This window comes from Protopterus annectens, chromosome 5.part0 (assembly GCF_019279795.1).
Source record: "Protopterus annectens isolate FY-2018-M chromosome 5.part0, PAN1.0, whole genome shotgun sequence".
NCBI lineage: Eukaryota > Metazoa > Chordata > Ceratodontiformes > Protopteridae > Protopterus > Protopterus annectens.
Window position 1 is genome coordinate 626,857,770 of NC_056735.1, and position 20,402 is coordinate 626,878,171.

The window sequence follows — 20,402 nt, forward strand, 5'->3', positions numbered from 1 at the left end:
AGAAAGTACAGAAATATTTTGGACTCCTTCTTGCACCATTTAGACTTATTCCAGACTCTGCCCCTTCAGAAGGCATGACTGCTTCACATATTGCTATCAAGAGGAAAATGTTAAATTTATGTGAACTCACATTATGGGACCCATGTGATGCTGTTCACTAGGCTGAGTAACAGCAAGATATAGCCCAGTGCCACCACTAAGTCAGCCGCTTGTCAACACTGCAGTTGGCGAGGGGGGGTAGATTGTGCTGGATGCACTATATTGGCCCTGCACATTCCATGTTTGTATCCACAATGATGACACATCACCTCAGGGGCTGTGTGGTGAATGTCATCAAGCCCTTTTGCCCATGGAATTCAGGACCTCCCCAAGCATGTGCTCACCACTTTGCAGTCTTCTATGCATGGGAAGGCATGGACCTCATTGCACAGTCTAGGGCTGGTATGCATTGAGCTAGATGTGTGATTCAGAGACAGGTCCCCTAAACTGCTTCAGTTTCTGCACTGAATAGTGCAATATACACATTCACCGTCTGGTGGTGCTCATCACACTAAGTTTTTTGAGGAATAACAAGTAGATCCCAAAGGATATATTAATATTGGTATACAGAGTGAAGAAATATTTGACATCTATATCTACTGTGCTAAGGGTGCAGAGGCCATTGGTAGATAGTGTGTAACTGGATAGCTATATGATTGTTTTATTGTTGGTGGTAGGGTTTGCTCCACAACAACATACTGACAGGGTATGGGTAGCACAGTGAGGGTTGTGGTAGATTTCTGTATTAAATAACTACATTGGTTTGCAGATTACAGATGTGTGCAACATCTGTCATTGTAAGGGTACATGGTACATACAGTTGGAGAGCATGAGAGGATAATTGTAAGGCTCCATTATTGCTGAGAGGTGGTTGCTCCACAGCAACATGCTGAAAGGGAGATGGGGAGCACAGGAAGGGTTGCAGTAGTGAATGAGTGAAGAGAAGGCACATGTGCAGGCAGTAGTAAGCCACCAGCTGTATGGCTTTAAGGCTGCGTGAGATGGTGTTCCATAGTAGACGGCTCAGATAGAGAAGAATTTGTAGCAGTGTGCAAAACCTGCTTTCTTGGATCAGCTGTGGCATGTAGTGGATGAGCTGTAGCGGGGAGGCACACTTTATGATTAATACATGGCTGCCGTAAATTTGTGAGACAGACTGTGTTTTGAGCACAGTAAGTGTAGGCTGATAACAGGCCGCATGTCACAAAACATTCCATCAGTATATCATTCTACTGGACCACTATGGGAAAGTGTCTTATGATAATGGAATATGGTGGATGTGGCACCTCATGGTGATGCTGTTGCTATATAGTTGCATGACCAGTACGGATAGTGCTGATGCTGTTGCTATATAGTTGCATGACCAGTAAAGATAGTGCTGCAAATGTTTTGTGCCCGTTGTCTGACCATAGGTGTATATGTCTAAATTTACAGGAAGGTACATGGCACCTAAAGCGTAGAAGTGTCCTGAGAACACACACACAAATGTCTTCATGTGTTCCACATTATTTAATGACCGCTCAATATTTTATATACATAAAACACACACCACACAACTTTTCACAAGAAAAATGTCTCGTAGAACTAATACAGAACTAGCACACTCAATTAAACTCTTACTCCTTAGAAAATGGCTACTAATCTTAGGGGACATGCACCTCAACCCAGGTCCATGCAATACCATACTATCAGACAGACATCAGACCTACTTATTATTACCATTAACTCTAGAAGCATATCTAACAAACTACATGACTTGAATGCATTCATAGCTCACTGCTCCCCTGATATACTAACCATTACTGAGACCTGGCTAACACCCAGCACCCAAAATGAAGAAATTCTTCCCCCAGGGTATAATATCCTAAGACTAGATAGAGGTAGTAGGAAGGGAGGCTGAGTTGCTATTCTATTTAAAAACACACTCAACCTCCAACCTCTGCAAACTCCTCTACCCAAATTTCTGAATGCCGAAACAATAGGCTCAGTTTTATTTCTAAACAACAAAAAGAGAATCAACTTTCTCTGTAGTTATATCCCTCCAGGAAACAACTCTCCCATAATCGAGGAAATCTTACAATGGACTAGAGATAACCTGCCTCAGGAAACTATCCTATTAGGTGACCTAAATTTAGACTGGCTAGCTTGCAACTCAAACAACCATTCTAACCATATTAACTTCTATGGGTTCTCACAACTCATCCAAGAACCCACTATAGTGGACAGGAAATCACCAAAACAGTCACTTCTTGATTTGACTTTAATAAACTTCCCCAAACAAAATTACCAAGTGGGCCGTCTGCCTGATGAGCTTTGTGATCACTTCTCCACTTTCCTCTTTCAGAAATGTGTAAAGATACCCCGACCTTTAGTTTTATAAGCAAATTAGGGATGAACACAAACTAAACCCACAGCAGTATGTTAAAACAATGTAATTGGCATCCATTACAAACTCTACAATTAGACCAGGCAATTATTTCTTCAACAGTACTTTTACCAATGTCCTTAATACGGTCGCTCCCATTAGAAAAATTAGAGCTAAAGCAAACTATGCCCCGTGGCCAAGTAGGAGTACAAGAGCCTTAATAAAGTCCAGAGATAAAGCCTGGAAGATCTGGAAAAAGAATAATACTAAATTAGCCAAACAAAACTACCAACAACTTAGGAATCGGGCCAAAAAGCAAAACTTGATAAACAGAACTACTTCCTAGGTATCCAAGACAAACACTCCAAAAATCCCCAAATGTTTTGGCAAGCTATCAATTTTCTACTAAAACCCGGCAAAACTACCACTCCAGCTCCCAATACCACCACTAATAATGATGACATAACTTCTCAAGTTTAATCATCACTTCACAGAATCTATTCTGTCATTATCTGCCCAACTATCCAAGAATAGCTCTATATCTACCCCAACCACAAGTCCCAATAATATATACCTTCCTTTACTCGCTCACCTATTCCAACCTCTATAATTAAAAAAAAAACTACTCTTAAAACTGAAACCTACCACTCTTGCAGCTGATGGTATGCCTGCTAACTTCCTAAAAAATAGCAGCTGAATCCTTAGCTTAACCTTGTCTCAATTCTTATCAACCGCTCCATACAGGAAGCCTATATTCTATAGAATGCCTGCAGGAAATGGAAAACAAGGGATGTGCCCTCAGTATAGAAGAAAAGGAGTTAAGAAAAGAGTTGCTTTATCTAATGGACCAAGACAGATATATCAAGATCAGTGAGAGAAATAGACTGCAGAAGGTTAATAAAACCCTAAGAGTCAGAAGCTTGATAAAACAAATGAACACAGTAATTAGGACTGTCCATAGAGATCCATGTGATATAACAGAAGTAAACAAAATATATTACTGTACTGCTAAATTAATAACTGATAAAATTCTATCAGAGGAACATAGGGCAGCGAGGGAAAAGGGGGGGGGGGGTTGGGCAAAAGCGAATACCATCATGGAAATATTGAATAAAGAAAACTATAAAGCAGCTAAGACAAGAAGTGTCACTGTTAGAAGATTATAGAAGAGGGAACAGATCAACAAAAATATTAAGAAAGATAGATGTGATAAAAGCAATGAGCAGTATTAGAACAGACCAGATCTATTATGCACTATTGGAGATAAACTAAAAATTTCAAAACCGGCAGAAAGACTCGGAAGATACAAAGATAAATATAAGGGAAAAACACAAAATAAGCAATTTACTGATGACCCAAAAAGGTTTTATAGAAAATTGGGAAATAAGGTAAAAGGAATTGATAGACCACCAAAAAAAAGAAATATATACATTTTGGAGAAATATTTATGAAGATCCTGTGGAACATAACAAAAATGCTCAATGGATAGAAGAAGTAAAAGAATAAGAAGTTTAAAGGTACAGGATATGAAATGGGATGAAATAAGTTGAGAAAAGCCTCTAATTGGAAAACCCCAGGCCCAGATGCAGTACGAACATTTGGCTTAAAGTATTAACTTCTTTACACGAGGATCTAGCCATGAGTAAGAACTATTTATATGCACACCCCGAACAGACACCGCACTGGTTAACAGGAAAAACAATGCTCTTACTTAAGAGTGAACCTGCAAGCTACCCTAAAAATTATGACCGATAACTTGTCTGCCGACAGAGTTTATAGTCATTTAGAAGAAAACTCAGTTATGGCAGTAGAACAAAAGGGCAATAAAAAAAAGTCATATGGAACAAAGGATCATTTGTTGTTAAATAAAGTTATAGTGGAGAACTGTAAGAAAGGGGAAGAATCCAAGTATGGCATGGATTGACTATAAAAAAGCATTTGATAGTATCCCACATTCATGGATGAAAGAGTGCTTAAAAATGTATAAGGTACATTCTACACTGATTACATTGCAGTAACCATGAAACAGTGGCAGCCCACTTTGCAAATAAGCCATGATAAAGGACAGATTATTATCCCAGGGCTAAAAATCCAAAGGGGGATATTCCAGGGTGACTTCCTGTCACCGTTGCTATTTTGCCTTGCCATTAATCCATTAAGCTGTTTACTTAACAGCTTAGGTCATGACTACAATTTGGCTTCTAGAAAACAACAAAGTCTAGTGACTTCTCATCTTCTCTGATGATTTAAAACTGTATAGCTCATCAGATGAGGCACTGAATGAAAGCACAGCTGCAAGCTGTCAAAACTTTTTCAGGTGATATTGGAATGTCATTTGGTCTTGATAAATGTGCAAAAGCAACCTTTAAGAAAGGAAAATTGCAGCACCAGGAAAACATCAGTTTGGGACAAGAATGTGATATAAAAGAACTTTAGCAAGAGGGGGTGTATAAATACTTGGGAATTGATGAAAGATCAGCAATAAAACATGAACAGATATGAATAAAGCTTAGTAAGGAGTACCTTAGAAGACTTTAATCCTGAAAACAGCATTGACACCTAGGAATAAGATCCAAGCTATAAATCAATTTGCTCTTCCTGTCCTAACTTATAGTTTTGAAGTGATTGACTGGCCCCAAAAAGTGTTGGATAGATTGGATATTAAAACAAGAAGGATGCTTCATGCTCACCAAATCATTTATAAAAATCAGTGTATACCAAAATTATGTATTCCCCGTTCTGAAGGAGGGATGGGCCTCCTTGAAATTAATTACATGTATAGATCTGCAGTCGTGGGACTCCATATCTACTGACCTCACAAGATCCAAATGTGGTAAAAGTTTTGAAACATGAGGAGAATAAATCTAAGATGACATCTCTGCTTAATTTAGTAGAAGCATATTGACGTCAAGCAGGAATGGAAATCAAACCAGAAGTGGATAAAAACCAGGCAGCAAATGAATGTGCTATAAAACAAAAGAAAGAATATAAGGTGAAGGACCAGGTGAGAAGGCAAGAAATGTGGAAAAAACATAAATGTAGTTGCAAGTATAGAAAACTTCTGGAAGAGCCCCATGTTGATCAAGAACGAATGCAGGAATGGTTAAGGAGAGGTGAATTTACATCAAGAAATGAAAGGTTAATATTGGCAGCCCAAGATAGTGGGCTACGTACACGCTGCTCTACTAAGTCCATTGAAAATGTGGGAGAAACAGACATATGTAGGTTTTGTGGAACTGAATTGGAAACAGTCACACACCTTATTGCTGGTTGCGACTCTATAATGGCAGAGGGACTGTATACTGAAAGGCATAATAATGTGGCGAGATTGTTACATTGGAAATTGTGCAAACATTATGTTATCGAAGTGGCTGAAAAACACTGGAAACATGAGCCACAGAGAATCATAGAAAATGGTGGAAGTTTATATCACATGGGATCACCAAGACCAACAGTCCAAAAGATAGATGCTAGAAAACCGGATATAGTGGTCCAAGAAAAGAAGACAAAAGTAGCATTGATCATTGAAATCGCCACACCCAGTGACTACAGTATCTTGTGTACAGAGAGAGAGAAAGTCATAAAATACCTCAATCTGCAGGCAGAAACGAGAGCCATGTGGAAGAAAGATACCCGGACAGTTCCAGTAGTAGTAGGAGCAACTGGTCTTATAAAAAGGAATCTACAATCGTATTTAGCTATGTTACCAATTCATGTAACACCATATGAATTGCAGAAAGGAGTCATTACTGGGCACATTGCGGGTGCTGCGAAGAGCACTTTTGGCTAACATCAAAGAATGAAACAATACTAATTTCATGAACTTAAATCGTACTGTGACTTAGGAATGGGGTCCATTCCCATCATGGTATTAGAAGCCCAAAAGACTTGGAGAAATTAAAAACGACAGAAGCCTACATACCTCAACTATGGAAGTCTCATATAGTATCCCTCTTCACAAAGGTGGCAACTCCTGTGACCTAACAGACTACCGCCTCATTGCTATCTCACCTCCCCTAGCTAAGTTACTTGAGAAGTGTATTCACATTCAAGTTATGCACTTCCTGAATTTACATAATCTCCTCTCCATCACACAGCATGGCTTCCGCCCACATCATAGCACAACTACTGCACTTCTCTCTTTTACTAATCAGGTTAACCAACTTAGAAACAACAACAATTTTGTATCAGCTATATTCTTAGATCTCTCCAAAGTATTTGATATGGTCTCACATACCATACTATTAGACACTCTATCCTCCCTGTCTTTGCCCCCTCTACTATTGCCTGGTTCAAAAACTATCTATCTGGCAGGAAAGAATCTGTCCAGTGGCAAGGTGTGCTAGCACCTCTACTACCAGCTACCGTAGGAGTACCACAAGGCTCAATATTGGGGCCATTATTATTCTCCATTTTCACCAACAAACTACACACTTCCACCCACCATGCCTCACTTATACAGTATGAAGACTATTCAACGCTAATCTGCTCAGCCCCATCCCTAACCACTTTACAGCAATTTAACCAGGAATCCTTCAACTCCATGGAAAGATGGATTACTAATATCCAACTTATCCTAAATCCCAGTAAGATCATATTACTCCTTTTTACCCCCAACAAATCTAAAACCTCTCCTCTTTCCTTCACTATCACCTCCAGTAATGGCACTGTAATGTCTTCTTCTCCTCATACTAAACTCCTTGGTGTAGAAATAGACAAAAATCTTCACTTTGTCTGTATTTCTCAAACCATCAAAAAAGTTCATAAAAAAATGGGAACTCTATACAGGCACAAAAACTTCCTATCAGATCAAACTCTGGTCACCCTAGCCCAAACCTACCTATTGTCTACCCTAATGTATGCAGCACCAATCCTAATCCAGGTCAGGAAATTGGACCTAGACAAACTTGAATCATGTTGCAATAAAATTGCGAAATTTGCCAATAACTCCGCTTTTAGAAGCCATCACTGCCTAGCCCTAGTTGTCCTTAATATGCCTAAACAATACTAAATGAATGTTGAAAGATTCTTGTTTTCAGCATCTAGTCTTCCCTTCATAAAAAAAAACTGTTGCAAACTACATTCTGCTATATAAAGATGTTTAAACTCAATTTTAAACTAGTATTAGTAGATGTATTTACCTCTTTGCAAAGTATGTCCTTTAAATTTCTATTCCTTTTATAGATGAAATTGGGACTAGGCCCAGCTAATTCTCTTATACTTTCATCGCTAACTATGATGTTCCAATTGCTGCGTATAATGTTACTAACACCCTATTATCTGGTGGTTTTTGTTCTACATTAATTATACTATCCAGCCAAGGTCTAAACCTATTAGTTCTAAGTGGTTTCGTCTTCTTAATTATATCCCCCACCATTCTCTCATCATAACCTCTGTTGGAGAAACATTTACCTAAGTAATCAACCTCCATTTCATACTGAGCTTCATCTTTTACTATCCTAGACACCCTACCCAATTGGCCTTTTACCACATTAGTAAAGGTGTGCCTAGGATGCATACTGTCATAGGACAACAGAGTGTTACGCCAGCACTCCTTCCTGTGCAAGCTTGAAATAAAGCCTTCTTTGTTTTGAGTAAGACAGACATCTAGGAAGTCTATTTTAACCTTAGATGTTTTTACAGTAAACCTATGAACCTGTTCAGTTCATTACCATCCCCATTCCATAAAATAAAAATATCATCTACAAAGCGTAGGTATAGGAACAGATGTTTCTTCCATATATTATCATTAAACACAAATGACTTCTAAAACGTTATTCTCCAACACTAATCTTAGCAAATCTAAAATCAAATCTATCTTGGTATTCATGAAACCTTTAACCTTTAGAAGCTCCTTTAATGCCAGAGTGCCATAATCATTGTTAATTATGGTGAAAAGATTATTTACATCAAGGGTGGCCATCAAGTAATCACCTGTCAGGTCCTCCTTATTGATACTGCCTATTAAGCTTAAGTAATGCCCTGTATCCTTCAGAATGTATGTCGTTTCATCCACTAGAGGTCTAAGTGTTACTTCCAGCCAAATGGATAGAACTTTAGGCAATGCTTTAAATATCGGTGTTATAGGCTTTTCAACATACAAAAAATCAAACAGTTGTGATGTTATCTTATGGACCCTATCAACAATCCTTCTTACATCAACCGGATTAATCCTGATGTAAGTGAATGCATCTGATAGCAAGATTTTTAATTTATTAACATACCATTCTGCATCTAATACGACAACAGAGCGCTAACTTATGGCAGCGATGTAAAAGGTGTTAGTAACATTATGAAAGTATAAGAGAATTAGCTGGGCCTAGTCCCAATTTCATCTATAAAAGGAATAGAAATTTAAAGGACATACTTTGCAAAGAGGTAAATACATCTACTAATACTAGTTTGGTTGAGTTTAACCATCCCGCCAGTGGGACAGTTTTTATGTTGGGAAGACTAACCAGATGCTGAAAACAAGAATCTTTCAACATTCATTTAGTATAAGGAATAATGATGAACATAATGCCCTGTTTAGGCATATTAAGGACAACCCTACACATAAGTTTACATTTAGGGGTGATATTAAATTAAACACTGAATTAGCTGAATCCAAGTGGATTCTTGAGTTAACAGCACATAGTAATTTATTGAGCATTGATTGGCTGACAATGATTTTAAAAGGAATTTTAAATGTAATGTTTTTTGTCTGATGAAAGCAAAGACCTTTTGTTCTGCTGTGCCTAGCCCTAAAGAAACTACAGTGGCTAGAACGTCCTCAATTGCTTGGTTACCACCAACTAGTTCTTACTTACAACATTCTAAGGCATACTCACAAAACTCCAGCACTAAACCAACTACTGACCTAATACTCCGCAAATCGTCCTCTCCATTCTACCAACAAAACTCTCCTATGTATCTCAAATTCTAGCAACACTGCTGGCAAAGCTCTGTTATCTTATACCATAGCTAGAAAGTGGAATAACCTCCCCCATAATGTATCTTCTGCATCATCTGTAACAGTTCAAAAACTCACTTAAGTCACATCTTATAGATTCCTGGCTGTGTCCATGCATTACATAAATACTTTCCTTCTCTCTTCCACTCATTCTCACCTTCCTCATTACTTCTTACTGTCTTCATGCTACAGTGTTGAAAACTCCTCAGTTGACTGCCATCTGGCGCCAAATTTTTCTGCAATTTAAGCTTGCTAAAAACAAATCCATTGTAGATCTGTATTATTTCTTGTGCGTTTTTTGCTTGTCTTATGACCTTTTGCAATTATTGTTAATTAATGTGGAGCTTCTCTCCCCGGGTCTCGGCTGTAAATGGACCTTGTTCCAGTCAGACTTTCCCGGTCAACAAATGTTAAATAAATAAATAAAATAGTGTTCTCAGACAGACACCAGTGTGTTACTTTAGGAAATCCATAAGAATAGATTGTGAATACTTGGCACAGACGAGACAGACATGGTGTTCCGGAAATGTGTGCAAGAGCTGGTGACATGTTAATGCAGATCGGGGCCATGATCGCAGCCTATCAGGTCTTTCATAGGATCACTAGTATGATCCTGCATGCCATCGCAAAGGCCCACAGCATTGCATGGGGAGAGGTCACTAGGTGGGGGCTACTGTCACAGACCACCCTCATAAAGAATTCCTTGGTGTCCCTGGACGGAGAGAGTGAAAGAACGTTGTCACTTGGTGGAGGCCTGCATGTGGTAGCTGAACTGGATTCATCAACTTGTGCCTCTGAAGATGCACTAGACTGGTATTTCCTTATGTCAGTAGCATGGTTTTTGTGGCATACCAGTTCCATGTGCTCAGTGATGCTCATCACCTCCATATCTTCTCTACAGGCACATCTGAATGCATGCACATAAAATATATATCAGACAAGGTGAGTTTGTTTACATTTTCTGCATAACTGTTGTCAGTACTGCTGCTGCAGCACTGGAAAGTGGTATTGTTTCACATCAACAGTGCCGTAGACTTTTGGTTATCTGTATTGTTTCACAGGTGTTAAGGTCCTACAGTTCCACTATGGAACAGGGTATGTCGGATACTGGTGCTTCATTGGACACTGATGATGTTGTCGGGCTTATACTAGTACACTCCCACTGTTGACAACAGAAGTTGTAGAAAACACAGTACACAGTACCACCCTTCTACAGTGGACCAAAACCCACCTATCTACAGCATATGTAAAAATGCATCATGTCCGCACCTATACTTAGGAACCACCCTCATCTTCTGTCCACTTGCTAGCAGTGGTGGTGTCACAGAACATGAGGCTAGCAGCAACAGGCTGGTGGCCTTCATCACCATGACTCCTGCTCATTGCCCAAACTGGATGTCCTAATGTGAATTCCATGACAGATGTGCAGGGCTGTCATTCAGGTATAGGGTGATACTGATACCACCACAGTCTGCACCATCATAGCTGTAATGATGTTCTATGGCCAATGTGAAAATTTAAATGAGACTTCACCCAACTGATTGGCATGTTGGACAGGAACATGGATGCCTTCACTGCCTCGATGCAGCCATCTGTGTATGCACCATCACCAATGCCATTTCTTTGGCTGCTGCTCATTTGTCTTCACTGTGGGTATTCCCCATAAGACAGGTAAATCGGTCCCATATTGCCACCTCTTTCACACCACCCTCAGATGGTGAACCTGGTGTGACAAAGTGTAGCTGCCTGCGTGCTATGAGGCATAAATAAGAGGTGGTCAGTCACATCTCATTCCCGTGTGGTTGCAGTCTTGCCGTTTAGCTCTGTCCCTTACTAAAGGGTGTTAGTGCCATAACTGCAGTAGGAATGTTCACAGTTTACATTGTTCCCAACTGGGATTTTCCAACACCCGCCATAAGCATTATACACAGTGCAGTCACATCTGCAAGGACTGTGTCCCCTGTAATCCATGCTGAGCAAGTACCCATGATATATAGACACCTGCCCCTTCAGGAAGCACTACACTTTCCTGGATAGTATACTTGGCTCCCCACAATCTTCCAACCATGTCACACATTCCTTTCCACATCCTTAGTTTCCCCTTTCACCATGCATCTGCTGTTGATCTGTTGCTGTGCCTCTTCCCACCTATGCTGTGCATATGAAGACAGTTATTCTCTGCACTCACTGTTGTGTAACATGTTTAGTTTGTCTGATCCATAAGGTGGGTGTAGTATTGCATGCATCATTTTGAATTATGTCTAATCTGACCCATAGTTGTGGACTAAATACCGCCTCTTTGCCAGTGCTGCAGAGTGTATCACCTGCTTCTGCCTTGCATGGTCCTTCCCTGCAGTTGGTTCCTTTGACTCCTCAGCTGGCACTTCCTTTGCTGCTGGCTCTGGTCTGTCTGGACCTCCAGTGGCAGTCCCCTGATCTAGCTGTTTGCATACTACCATATTCTGCAGATTATCATCGACAGCAGATACCTTGCTGTTGGTCTCTGGAGTATACTGCAGCACACCACAGGAGGAATCTAGGCAGGGAAGCAGGTCTTCATCAGTCCAGATACATGTTCAGTGATGATGCTGTAGGTCTGTGACACTGTGATATATTACATATCTGCCATACTTTTCTGGGTTGTATATTGGTGTCATGAGCCATGGCTCCAGGACATCACACATCCCTAATAAGATGTCCCTGTGTGATGTTACCTTGCAAGAACTGATATAAGTCAAACCTACCAGATGTGGGAATTGTGGAAACTGGATGATGCACAGACACGTTTCACAAAATATATTGTACACCAGTTTGATGGAGTGGGATTCCTTGCAACTGAGGCATCATTGTCCATGTTGATTAGAAGGGTCCTTGATGTTGATGTGCATGCAGACTATGGCCTCTGCAACCTCAGGGGAAATGCGCTGTTTTATAGAATGCATGCAGAGTGATGTTTCTACACTACGTGGCCTATGGGAACTACATATGCTTCTCCACATGCCGCATTATAAACTCAAGGAAATAGTGTAGTACTTGTGTATACCTGTGATACTCTAGCCATATCTCCTGATGGGCACCGGAAAGTCCCAGTAGCTATGGTAGATAGTTCTACATACACCTTAGTGTTCTCAAGGATAGATATTCCACTTACGTTGTGGGATTCCATGTGAGAATGGCACATGTCTCCAAACTCCTGTATGGTGTCTGTCCACATGATGGTATTCAGTTACATCCCTGTCGTGGATGTGATGCTAAGTTAGGTATAGTCAAAGCCTTTTGAGATGCAGAGGGCCAAGACATGCATTCTTATAATCACTGACTTGTGAATGAGGATCTTAGTATTCTGCTAATATGGCTGCTACCCAAAGCATTTTATTATGATCTCTGTCTCTTTTCACCAAGAAATCATGGCATACAGACTTGTAGGTAGCCACATTTGATTATAAAGTTTTTAGAAGTTCTAAATCACCCAGGCATTTTTACCCTAGTTTGCAATTACAGATGGGCTCAGTGTCATAATGTTAATTATTTCCATATTATCATGTGGTTATTGGCATATGATGCTGACCGTACAGATTCACAAGATGTGTAACACCACTACCTGTGATTGTGTATTTGCCCCATTCTGCATGTCATTGCTTGCTTTGTAATTGTGCTTAATACATTATGCTGTTTGTGTGTGAATCACAACCGAAGTCTAGCTGCTTTTGATCACATAATTGCATATACAATATCCCAGCAAAATATGTCTCTTCTGACAGGGTAGACTATCTCCATTGACTCCCTTAAAAAAAGTGTGTGAAGAGATTTACTTATTTACAGTAGTTGACTGATGTAGTCCATCTGGGCTGTGTTGCCCATTTCAGTGGTGTTCTGGGGAGAAGAGCTCAACAATGATAGAATTTTTAGCACTGTTGACATGTTCATAAATCCACTTCTGTAGTCATTTCTCAGTTTGTCCTGTAGAAAAGGGTTCAAAAGAGATGCCCCATTATTTCAACAGGGATATCAAAAACTGAACCTTTTATTTTTGTTGACAAGGCATTGAAGGGGCAAACACGGTTTATTTTGTGGTTCTTTTAAAAGAAAATCCTTTTTGTAATAGGATGCATTTGAAATAATTCTTCAGGTGGGAGAAGGGAAGATTTCCTAGAATACTGTGAACTGTTTAGCAAATATAGTTAAATGCTACCATACTCCCTGGTTTAAACAATCACATGATGATCAATTCATTAATGAAATTGTATGCTGCTTGGGTCAAGTAATTAATTTTGTGCAGTGTTCAGATATATTTGATTAGTCATATGTATACAAGGGATTCCAGAGAGTTGTTTACAATGTACTTTTAAGCTTTTCAAATCACACTTTTAAATTTTTATACATCGTGTCACTTCCTTTTTACATCATGCCACTTCCTTTTTTACTTTGTCATTTCCTGTACAATAGGTTATCTTTAAAGGGAGACAGTTGCATGGATTAACATGCAGGGGAAGTTTATTTCAAAGGTTTGGGAGACAGTGGAATATAAACGTATCCATCCACCATGTTTTATTTGTGTGTTGGTGAAAATTTGTGACCTTGGTTGTAGTATTGATGATGATATTGGACTTGCAAAGATATGAGGTCCAGGAAAGCCATGTCTGTCATGACACAGTAAGTAAGTCAGAGTACTCCCCAAAAACGTATGTAAGGTTCTTAATAGTGCTGGAAGTGGAGCTTCCAGTGTGTTTTGGTAGCTTAGGGTCTATGATCTTTTTAGTTAGAACACTTGAGGTCTTATTGTTGATATGTTTAGTGAGTTACATGCTGTACTCTATAATTGTTACGAACAATGCTGAGTATAAGGGAGTGATTACCTCTCTAGACTGTTTGTTTAAAAGGATTTCCATGCAGCCATTTTCACATAGTGGTGAAAAGAGTGGGAGTTATTAATTCAAGTTCACGGGTCCCTGACTACTTTTTCATTTTATAGTGGTATGCAAATTGTATAGTATATTGAGGGGGAAGGGTTATTTATCAAAAGGGATAGTACCACACTTTTTATTTATTTATTTAATTTTAGTATTTAGTTTGAGCCCATGTTTAGTGCACAAAGAATTTAGGAGGGAGAGTTCCTTTTGGGAGGTTTGGGTGTCATAGGGTGACTTCACAGCCACCTTCATTTTGCAGTTCTCTGCAAAATTTTTTGGTCAGGAGATTTGAGAAGTAAATACCAAAAAGGAGACGTTCCATCACTAGGCCCTGAGGGGCACTGCTGGTCACTTTTTCATTTTTTTTTCTGATGATACAACTGCAGCTTACACTATGTAGGTTCTGTCTTTTAGCCAGTTTGCTAGTCATCTTGCCACATATGGGTCAGTTTTTAAGCCATTTAGCTTCTGTAATGTTGCTAGCATGAGCATGGTGTTGAAGGCCTTGGTCAAATCACGATACGACATGCCTACCTCACTGTGACAGTCTACTACATGTATTATCTCTTCAAAGAAGTTTAATCGGATTCATTAGAATTTACCTTTCACAAAGTAAAACTGCTGGGTGTCAAGTCTTATAAGGTTCTTGATGTCATAGTTTGTGAGGTCAGTTATAATGCATTCCATGGCTGTGCAGTTGAGGCTTGTAAGGCGGCTAGATCTGTAATTACCCAGGTCAGTTGCAAGGCCAACTTTATGGAGGGGGGGGGATCATGAATGCAGTGCGCCACTCATCGGAAACAAAATCATAAGTTAAACCGATGTTAAACGGCTTAAGAAGTGGGTCCGCAAGTTCATGTGTAACACTTAATTAAGCAACCAGGTATATTGTCAGATCCCATGGAGGAGGTGTTTTTGGCCTTGTTTAGCACTTTCAGTAAATGACCTTTAGAGATAATTGGGGAAATAAGGAATTCTGTTTCATTGCTTTGGATAGAAATATCGGGGATAAAGTTGGCACTAAATTTGTTTGTAAGGATATTGGCAATGTTTGTTGAATCAGAATAGGAAATGTCATTATGAATAAGAGAAATGTATCGTAGCTAAAGAAGGATTTATAAATATCTTTGACTTCAGAGGCCATCCTAAATTGATGGGCGGTTTTAGTGGACCTAATAGTGTTCATTTTTTTTTTTTTTTGATATTGTATTTGAGAAGAGGGGTTTTTAGATCTTCCATACAATTTAACAAGTAGCTTTCATTTGTTGTACAATTTAATTATGGGGGTGGACTACTAGGGTAGTTTTGTTTTGAATTTCCCTTGACACCTTGTGCATTTCTTCTGAATGGGTATAGAATTCATTAGTTGCTACATCAAGATTAGGTGTTTGTAAATGGTTTGATATTTCACCATAGAATGAGTCTGTGAAAGTTCTTCCTTGATTTCACTTTTGTAGTGAAAGTAAGCACACTGTTTTGAAGTTGTGTACAAATATCTTTCTTTCTGGAATTTAGGTGAACTTCAGATGGCAGAAGCTGTTGCCCTTGTGAATTCTCTTCCAGACTGGATGATTGTGGATACAATAATTATGCCTACAAAGACTCCTGATACGAAGTATGTATTTGGCAAAGGAAATTTACAGGCCATTACAGGTAAGGATCACTGCAGTGAAGCATACCAAGTTTTTGGGACAAGTAATTCTGTACCTTTAGAGGATAATAGATGTACTGAATTACCTTTTGAGTCTTATGAACCTGATGATTTTCCTATTTGATATATATTTCCTTCCTTTTTTTATGTTTTATGGAACTTGATTATGTATGTGTGTATGTATTCATGCATGTATGTATGCTTACCAGGATGAGCTTGTCCTGAGTTGCATTAGTGCAAGTATAAAGTTCAAGTTGCATATTTTATATATATATATATATATATATATATATATATATATATATATATATATATGTAAAATGTGTGTATCCATACACACACACACGGGGTCCACTTTGTAAATTCAAAATACTGAAATCTCAGCCGGCAGAAGCGCGAAATTCAAAATACTGATGCACGGATATTTTGAATTTCAGCTTCCGTTGGTACGGTTTGTGGATGTTTAGGTTTAACTTTGGGAAGTTTGTGTAAGTGTGTTGGTTAGGGGTTTAGTGTGTGTAATTGTGTTTGAGGGACTGTAAGATGTGTGTGTTTCATTTGTGCAATCTCGGAGTTAGAATATATAAGTGGGGAGCATAGGTTAGATGAGTTTGATTGTGGGGGGAGTTGTGTGTATGTTTATTTGTAGCGTAATTATGGGATTTTGAATTTCGCAGTTGTGTGATTTCAAGTTTGTGAGTTGTGGTTGGGTTTTCGGCTTTGTGGTTTTGAAATACTGAATTTAGAGATTTTTGCATTTCGAAATTACAAAATGGACACAGACACACAGACGCACACAGACACACCGGTTCACTTCTAAATTTTGAAATCCCAAAATCTCAAGTTTCAGAACAGAGAGTTCAGAATCTCGAGATCTTGGAATTCTCGAAATTGTGAACCCCCCCACCACTAAATACATAAACAATTGTATGCAGGGGGGCAAGCCCCCCTGCACCCCCCACACCCCCTGTAACTTAAATATACCAACTCCAAGATCGCACTACAGCGAGGACAAGGGAAATCTCCTGGTCTGCACTGTATGCCAATCTCCATTTGGGATTTCGAAGTTTTAAAACTTGGAGCATATGATCTTCGATCATATGAGATTCGAAGTTTTGGACTTCGAAATTCTGAACGTATCCCATATAAACACACACACACACACACACATATTATATATATATATATATATATATATATATATATATATATATATATATATATATATCACAGTAGAAGCTGGGTTAAGAAGGGAGGTGATGATTAGTGATCAGTAGTATGGTTTCATGCCAGGAAAGAGCACTACAGATGCAATGTTTGCTCTGAGAGTGTTATTGGAGAAATACAGAGAAGGTCAGAAGGAGTTGCATTGTGTCTTTGTAGACTTGGAGAAAGCATATGACAGGGTGCCTAGAGAAGAGTTGTGGTATTGTATGAGGAAGTCAGGAGTGGCAGAGAAGTATGTAAGAGTGGTACAGGATATGTACAAGGGTAGTGTGACAGTGGTGAGGACTGCAGTGGGAGTGACAGATGAGATCAGACAGGAGGCCCCGTGGACTATGATGTTTGCAGATGACATTGTGATCTATAGTGAGAGTAGGACTGTAAGGTTGGAGTCAGAGAGGTGGAGTGGAGATATGAGATATCTTAGGAATCTCGACCTGGAAAAGCGCTTAACTACATTTTTTCTGTGACTTCCATTGTGGGTTTTGTGTTTGTGATATCAGTCTTTTTTTCACCTTGGAATAAATCAATTTGTATTCACCGTATTCACCGTCCCTCGTTTCTTGGAATTAATACAGTCGTATGGATATTGTTTATTGGTCATCCTGCTGTGTCGACTTGGTTGTTTTTTGGCGTTACTTACTATTTGTTTTGGTTCTGAGCCATTTAACATAGCGAGACACCTTTCAAAAAAGCAACGGAAATAGGAAGATCTCCGTTACTTTTTTTAAAGCTGTCTCGCTATGTTCAACTCCTTTAACATAGCGAGACAGTGTCTAAACAGCAACGGAGATCTTGCGTTCTCCGTTGCTGTAATAAGAGTTATACTAATGGAAAAAGTCCGGACGATCGGACCTTTTTCCATTACTATAACTCTGATTTATAACGTGCACGCTGACCAATCAGCGTGCACGTTTTGGAATATTAATGGGGGGTCGTTGTATAATTGTGGTGGTAGGTTTTAACCAGGTTTTGGATAAACAGAGTATCTCAGGGGAGTGGACAGCCAGGAGTGCATGTAGTTCATATACCTTGTTGTTTATACTTCTAATGTTGAGATGACAGGCCAGGAGAGAGAGAGGTGGCCTATTAATTGTAGGTTTATAACTTGGATTGCAAGTAGAGGGGTAAATTTATGTGGAGTGGATGGGCCAGGGTTTGGGTGGATATCACCATCAAGTGTGAGGTTAGGTTTAAACCTAGTGATACATTTCAGGAATTTATTTATAAGTTTATGGTAGTGTTTAGATCTGGAGCTAATGTATCTGGGATTGGTATGATTAAGTGAACAGGTTGTGGGGCTGGTCACAGTGCTGTGTGATTGGCAAGTGCTGCAAGGACTTACAGCTGGGGTGATAGTGTGGCCTTTTGGCTACTGAAATCCAGTGAGAAACTAATTTTTATACAAGGTAAGGAGGTATAGGGCAAGCAAAAGGGGTAGTAAAGAGGAGTATATCATTGTGTGATGGACCATGTGAGTTGAAGGAACTGTATTAGTTGGGTGGTACAACACCAGAAGATAAAGCTTAGAATTTGAGGTAATGGAGTAGGGGTGGGATAAATTATGACAGATGTAAGCTGATAGGTTCTAGTAATGGGGTGTAGCTTTATGACTATAAATCTAGTGGTACTGGGGGCGGGTGAGAATTGGGGAGATATATATATATATATATATATATATATATGTTTGTGTGTGTGTGTATGTGTGTGTATGTATGTATATGTACATACACACACACATATATATAATATATATATATATATACATATATATATATATACATATATATATATATATATATATATATATATATATATATATATATATATATATATATACATATATATATATATATATATATACATATATATATATGTAGGTCCCGGACGTTTGCTCAAATGAGCAAACTTCCGAAACCCAAACGTCCAGGCATAGTTACGCGAAAGTGCTTTTCACCGAAAAAAACATTTCGCGTAAGTATGCCTGTTGCCAAGGCTGTACTACGGTGTGGGTAAGGGAAAATTCCCTTTTCCCCACTGTAGTGTGGTTTTGGTGGGAGAATATTAAAGTAGGGTGGTGTTGGGGCACACCCCCACATGGGGGTGCAGGGGTGCGAAGCCATCCTGCTAAAATGTTAATGTAGTGTTTTTGTATTTTTTTTTTTTTTTGGAACATGCTTTAACGAAAGCGCTTTATTGAAAAAGTGCTTTTGTGTGTTCGGGTATGTGGTTGACTGTATCCTTCCCTGCCATGTTATCATATTCATAAACTGAGTCCCATAGATATTACAAGTTCCAGCTAGCAGAAGCGAGAGAGCCTAACATTAGAACAAAACAGAAGTAGACAATGTATTTATATGTGTAGGGGTACAGTGCATTTATACTGAGGAATAAAGTAGTTAAGGAGGAAAAAAGTAATTATGTCAAAAGTACATGTTTAGATTAAAGAGACATTTGAAAATGCAGTTAATATGTTTTCTTTTGTAGCCTTGCTGCTGTTTTACACATTTTCTCTCTCATGTTTTGTTTAGAAAAAATAAGTGCATTACCACAATTAACTGCAGTTTTCATGAACGTAGAACGATTGTCTCCATTGGCTGAGGTATGAAATAAGAGCATAGATGTAAAAATATTTTTAATGAATTGTTTATCCTTCTGCATTGATCTGTTCACTGATCTGTTCGTTTCTGCTACCTTGGTTGATGTCTGGTCTTTTATTTTTTTCATTTTATTTTTTTTTTCAGTGGGAGTAGTTGTGAAGCAGTTGTTCCAAGTTTGAATGTCATGATTTTCTGAAGAATGTGTGCACATAGCAACACTGTATATGAACACTTGTGTACACATTTGAAGGAGACTCATTGACATCTTGGCCCCGTCATATTTTAAGAGCTTTTTGATTTATAGATTTAAGTCTTATTCCATTCTCTTATCCTGTGCTCTTTGAGAATGTAAACAGTATGTGGTTGACTGTATCCTTCCCTGTGATGTTATCAAATTCATAAACTGAGTCCCATAGATATTACAAGTGAAAGATATTTACAAGTTCCAGCTAGCAGACTAGTAGGTCAGCTGAGATACAATGATGATTACACAACAAAATTGTCAAGGTTGTTTTGTTAGTATGAGTACTAGGATCGACTTGCATGTGTCTTTTGAATGCATTTTGGTGCTGTGATTAATGATCACACTACATGGAGTATGGTTATTGCTTTATCACTTTGTCTACTCTGAATATATGTATTTTTCATTTATTTCAATTTA

General features: G+C 38.8%; 1 protein-coding gene across 1 annotated transcript in view; it reads left to right on the forward strand.

The window, feature by feature from the left end:
• The window catches only part of GTPBP6 (GTP binding protein 6 (putative)), a 668,350-nt gene that overhangs the window by 29,191 nt on the left and 618,757 nt on the right, over positions 1-20,402 (forward strand). The window contains exons 2-3 of the mRNA XM_044072466.1: positions 15,782-15,919; positions 19,673-19,743. Coding sequence (XP_043928401.1) covers positions 15,782-15,919; positions 19,673-19,743 — 209 coding nt within the window. The remainder of the gene's footprint in view (positions 1-15,781; positions 15,920-19,672; positions 19,744-20,402) is intronic.